This window comes from Mucor mucedo, assembly GCF_025094135.1.
Source record: "Mucor mucedo strain NRRL 3635 chromosome Unknown EV154scaffold_202, whole genome shotgun sequence".
Classification (NCBI taxonomy): domain Eukaryota; kingdom Fungi; phylum Mucoromycota; class Mucoromycetes; order Mucorales; family Mucoraceae; genus Mucor; species Mucor mucedo.
The window spans coordinates 61,259-67,864 of NW_026252486.1; the positions used below are offsets into that span (position 1 = coordinate 61,259).

General features: G+C 34.3%; 1 protein-coding gene across 1 annotated transcript; it reads left to right on the forward strand.

Moving 5' to 3' along the window:
* Window positions 1-4,691: 4,691 nt before the first annotated feature.
* On the forward strand, window positions 4,692-5,039 carry EV154DRAFT_431662 (uncharacterized protein; the record flags this gene model as incomplete). The annotated part of the gene is made up of 1 exon (XM_051596626.1): window positions 4,692-5,039. A coding segment is annotated over one exon (348 nt), but the record flags the coding sequence as incomplete, so codon positions are not given.
* Between the last annotated feature and the right edge of the window lie 1,567 nt (window positions 5,040-6,606).

The following is a 6,606-nucleotide window of genomic DNA, read 5'->3' on the forward strand; positions in this document are numbered from 1 at the left end:
ACACTACATAATAGTATCCTACAGAGTTAGCGGTAATAATAAATGGTCTTTACAGCACGAATATTACTTATAAGCCAAACATCTACTTTGAATTTACTTATAAAATGTTCACGAGTATGACCGTTACACCCCCAAAAATATGAATAACATTCTGACTTCTTTTTGCCCATTTCAGCTGTTCTCTTAGCCAAATTAGAAGGCCTTGTGGTCATTGCTTATAAAATAGTTGGAATAGATTCAAAAGAGATACCGAACATCGAACAATTGACTTATAGCCCTACGTAATAACCAGGGAATACTATAAACACTTTTAGTAATATGTAGCTCATGATTATGTAAAGTATATGAGATTTAATTAAAGATCGAAAACGTTGTGGTTTCTATATAAAAAAACCCTGCAGTAGATATGACATGAGTCAATGCACAAAAGCAGGAAGCGGAGGATTCTTGCAATAATGTAAAGGAACAATAGAGACTATTTACACTGCAAACAAGGTCGTCGGATTCCGAATTAGAGCCATATTGAACTAAATACCTCACAGAATAAATAATAAAATGGACAAAGTTAATAAATTATATCTTTCAGGACACTTTTCAACGACCAAAACATTAGAAACAGTTACAGCAGTACTTTCTACATTTGTCATAAAAGTATAAAAAGGAAATACTGTAATGGGGTATCTAGCCGAATACCATTAAACAAAAAAAGAAAACTTGAGGTAATCCTCGAAAAATATTTCTCAGAAGTCGAAAAAATTTTATAAAGACAGCGCAATAGTCTCAATGGATTGACAATAGTCCGCGTTTTGTATTTAAATTGTTAAAAAAAGTCTATATCATAAAACAGGTCAGATGAACACAAATCAGTGACATGACCCCAGAAATACTTGTGTCAAATGGAAAAAACTTTGGACTTCTATAGTAACAGACCTTCCTATCAATCTTTTAAAGACATATATCCAAGCCAAATACCTAATATTATGAACAGAAAACAATGCTCGACCAGATAACCAGAGTTTGGGGCAAAAATGCGAAGGTGACGTTTCATTTGTACCATAGGTTTATATAAGTCGTATGTATAATAAGTGTACCATAGAATAACCCATTTTAAAATGACGTATGACACATTCGAATCATTGTCCATAAAGAAGTTATTAAACTGTCAGAAGATAAGTAAAATGACATAACAACATTTGATTAAACAGATGCAATTGATGGTTGCATACTTCAAATAGTTGTCATACTTACTTGAGCAACATTAATCTAAACGTAGAAAAGTATCTGCAAGTAATAAAAACTTACGAAAGAAGTTATAAAGTACACTAACAGTTTGCAAGACGTGGAATTATTCATCACAGCAACTAGAATATGCTAATTGTAATACTTTTGGCATCGTAAAAGAACAATGTAAATTACACACGAGATAAGCAGAACATAAATAGACACAGTAACGAAGAAAACACTTTATAAAATATCTTGAAAAGAGCAATAATTCCAATTAAAAATTTCGAAGACACTTTTGAATAACCACAACAGCATGAATAGTTTGAATACGATGTCCTCCATGACTCCTGCAAGTTTCAAAAAGAAATATCAAAAACTCCTTGCGAGCCGAAAGAAATTGAAAAAAAAAGGATAAATAAGACAAAACCAAAAAAATGATTTTCAAAAGTCGAAATGTTTTTAAGGAAACGGTAATACCTTTTTTTAAACCTAGAATAGTTATTTCCAATTGTACAAACGATTAAAAAAAAGTCTAGCCAGAAAAATAATCCGTTCGTAAATGATCCAGAGGTGATAACTGAGTGATATGTGGCCATTTATTACGGAGTCAATCAAAATAAAATAGTAGCAACCTGTCAAGAAAGCGGTTACAGATAATATGTTGAAGAGGAAGGGAATTAATTAAAAGCTAGACCATTACCTGATATTTGCTAATGAAATTATAACCGAGTATGAGACTACAAGTGTAAAGATCCAAAAGCATGAATAATAGCTGAAGTCATTTTAGAACATGACAGCGCAACGTTTAATCTAATATGAAGACCTTGTAATTATTTTTTTGGTAATAGGTCGGATGAAAGTCAACAACAAATACAAAATATAACACCATATATTTAAAGTTACTTCATAACTGAGGAGTAATACAAACAGTCTAAGTTGTATCTGGCGCATCTTTGTCGAAAATAAAAGGAAGTTTGATCAAACAATGACAAATAGGTTATCAAAGTATTAAAAAATCTCCAGCAGTGAACATGACATGATTCTTTACACGTAGACAAAAAGAGAAGAATTATTTTATAACTTAAGCGAATAATAAAGACTACTTGCACCGCAAAAAACGTCTGCCAATGCAAATAAAGACCGTATAGCATTAATTACTTTATAAACTAACATTAATAGTTACAATATCACCAAATAATAATTCCTTAGTCAACTTCACATAATGACAATAGGGCAGGTAGTATTAGACGTATCTTCTAAGAACCTCCTCCAAGTTTGAAGACAAACGACAAACAATTGGTGGCAAGCCGAAAAAAAATAGACCAGGGAGGATAATTTAAAAAAAAATTGTAAGAAGTCGAAAAAATTTATAAGACTTGGGAGTTACTTTAATAAGATGAGAATTCACAAATGTACGTATGGGTATTGTTAAAAAAAGTCTAGCCGAACACAAAAAGATACAAAAGTGAAAAAACTCATAAATACTATGTCTAAAGACAGTTTTAGGCAATGGTATCTTAATGAATAAGTGTGCCATTTATTTAGAGTGTGTAAGTTTATTACGGAGAGGATCTGCGAGAATAAGGAGCAGAGCCGAAAGAAATTAGAAACATTAAATACTTAAGATAAAAGGACAAAGAAAATATCAAAAGTCGAAATAATTTCAGAACTTCTAACAAATACTGGTAATGTCTTCAAGATAGTACGTAGTATTTATCAAAAAAAAGGAAAAAGGCTAGATATACAAAAGTTTTGAGATAATGACAAAGTCGTATGGTATTATAATGACAATTGTTTCAATGGTTCCCAAGTATAGTAAATATTGAGGTTGCATACTCTACAAAACTATAAATAATTCTTTAAAGACAAATATGATACTGAGGATGAGAAATGGCGGCAACTAGATAAAATTATATCCACAAAATATTGTTGACAAGTAATAATTTAGGACAGCAGCGCCTCTAACACGATTTAAAACGAAGGACGTCTTAATATCCAACATGATATTGTTGTTTCTAAGACGACACAGCAACCAAGACACGAAGTAACGTGGACAACAAAGACGCGAATGTAACAAATAATCAATTATACACGACATCATGCATACTCAATAGCCAAGGCAACCAAGAAGCGAATACAACCCAATACGGATGACAACAATATCCAAGCCAACATAATTTTGATACCAAATAACCAGGACAACAATATGCAAGACAACAAGATAGTCCGATTACCAAATAACCTAGACAATATGGTATCCTAGATACCAAATAACCAAGGCAATAAAGAAATATAGACGACATAATTTCGAAGACAACACAATTTCAGAACAACATGGTATCATGGAGACACCATTCCCAAGACAACGACTAAACGCAGACAGCAAAAAACAAGTGGGACAACAAAGAAACAAAGACAACGCAGTCTCCAAGACAACAGGAGGTCGAAGAAAACAAGGTAACTAAGACAACAATATGATCAACACACCATTATATGTAAGAATACAACGAAATTAGGACAACAGCGTGAGTAAGGAAACAGGGTATCCAAGACAACATGATATCTTTGACAAGTAGAAATATACGACAACTACATAGATTAGTCGGCGAGATGTCTAAGGCAACAAAGTCCAAGGCAACCGAGTATCTAAGGGAATAGTCTATCTAGGGCAACGAAGTATCTAGGGTAAATATGTCAAAGCCAACCAGGTACCTAGGGTAAGTGTATCTAAGACAACCAGATATCTAAGACAACTAGACAGCACGATCTCCAGGACAACCAGATAGTCAGAACAACAGAGTATCTAGGGCAACAAAACAAGTAGGAAAACCAGATGACTATGACAACAGGATATCTCATAGAAGAAGATAACTAAGACAACCCAATACCTATAATAACAATATACCTAAGAGTAGCAGTAACTAAGACAACAATATAACTTGGGCAAAACGATGCCTAAAGCAACGGAATCTCCAAGACAACATAATATGCACGACAACTAGATATCCAAGGCAACTACATAACTAAGAAAACCAATTAAGTAGGACGACATTATTAGTATGAGATCACGATATCATGGATACTAAATAGCCAAGACAACAAAGAAATGAAGACAACGAAGTATGAAAGACAACAATTTCCAAGACAACAAGACCTATTGGATAACAAATAACCAAGACAACATGATATTCTAGAAACCAAATAACCAAGGCAATACAGTAACCAGGGCAAAAGATATCTATGACAATAATATCACCAAGACTATTAATGATCACTATGACTATTAATGATCACTAAGAATATTAACGAACACTATGACTATTAATAATTACTATGACTAGTAATGATTACTATGAATATTAATTATCAATATGACTATTAAAAATCACTATGAAGAATAATTATCACTACGACACCATATATAACACAGACTACATAATTAATTACCTAGAAAACCATGTTGCCCCGACAACGAAGTTGCCCTCGACAACCATGTTACCCTCGACAACCATGTTACACTCGACAACCATGTTACCCTCGATAACCATGTTACCCTCGACAAACATGTTGCCCTCGACAACGCAATTGCCCTCGACAACGCAATTGCCCTCGACAACGCTATTGCCCTCGACAACGCAATTGCCCTCGACAACGCAATTGCCCTCGACAACGCTATTGCCCTCGACAACGCAGTTGCCCTCGACAACGATGTTGCCCTCGACAACGCAATTGCCCTCGACAACGCAATTGCCCTCGACAACGCTATTGCCCTCGACAACGCAGTTGCCTACGACAAGGGGAGTCAGAGGGAATAAAGGGGGAAGTAAGAAGAAACTAAAATAAGTAATTAGGGTATAAGGGGAAAATTGGGGGTTGGGGTTGATGTGTTGCTATGAGAAGAGGGTGTTACCATGGAGAGAGTGGTATGAGGGCTATCTGAAACATGCGTAGTTGCGCACAAATCGGAGTGATCAACGAGAGATCACTGTAGAGTAGTGGATAAGTTAGATGAGAAGACAAGAGACAGGGATAGGGTTCTGTAGGTGAAGTAAGAGAGAGAAAGATAAGGTGGGATTAGTTGGGGAAATTTTAGGGATAGGGTTATGTTGTGAAGTTAGAGACAGAGAAGTAAAGTAGGATCAGCAGGGAAGTTTTAGGGATAGGGTTCTGTTGGTAAGTAAGAGACAGAGAGACAAAGTGGAGTAATAGTACCCCTGACGAAACATGGAAAAGAATCTCTAAAAATAGCGAAAAATCACGCGAGTTCAAAAATATATAACATGCCCCACCTTTAATTGGCAGAAGGCAAGTTACACAGGTTTAAAGTCAAAATGCATGATTTTAAGCAGGGAAACAATTTTTATTTCACTATTAAAAACAATTTTAGAATAAAAACAAAAAATCCGGCTCCATTACGCTCTGCATCGCAAACACCGCTTTCGAACGGTACTATTTTCAACTTTGTACGACAGGATTTGATTGGATAAAGCTGCATTGAAAATTGACAATTTTTACGACATAATTTAAACTCCGCTGTTTCTTTTTTTGGGACTTTTGAAAAAAAATAATTTTTTTAAAAAATTGACTTTTTTGGAGATTCCTGTGCGATGATTGGCTGGACAACGGCAGGCATGAAAAGTACTAGTTTAGGATTGTTTCTAGGCGTACTTTAGGTAAATTGCACGGGATTCTAGTCTATTCTCATGCTGAAATCGCAAAGTATTGTTCTATATAATTGTTTCTTGCTTTTTTGGTCTAAACTTATTTTCAAGCTAGGATTCATTCATTTGGCTGACCTCTAGCATTATTATAAAGTATAGCCTAGTTTTATTACAGACTGTAACTTTGTTATTTTACTTCCAATATGGAGGGCCAATATATCTTTGGCAAATTATCGCCTTGTAGAAATTAAAACTATGGGCCCTGCTACTGTTTATGTATAAAAAATAAGTAGAAATATGTAGTTTAGTTGGTTTTAGAAAAGCAAAGCCCTTCTGTATTACAAATTTTAGCAAATGTCAAGCAGAAAAAACTGTCGTCAATCGGCTTAATATACCCTAGCGTATCCTTGTATCATTGGCATGATGATAAAATTAGTTTAGACGAATTGTTTATCAAGTTAATAGAATAAATTACGAAATACGAAGTGATTGTATATATGATATGTATTAAAACTGGGAAATACCTGGAATTAATGTAGGACTAACCAGCTCTTCTTTGACAGGAAATGGGAAGACATAGTCGAATTTAACGAAGTAAGGATGAGTACATTAAAAAAAATAATAACACTTCAGGTAGTAACTGTTTGCAAACAATCATTACTTATAAACAATCGGAATAGGTGTACAATGATAAAAGAACTTCTACACTGCATATGGTGTA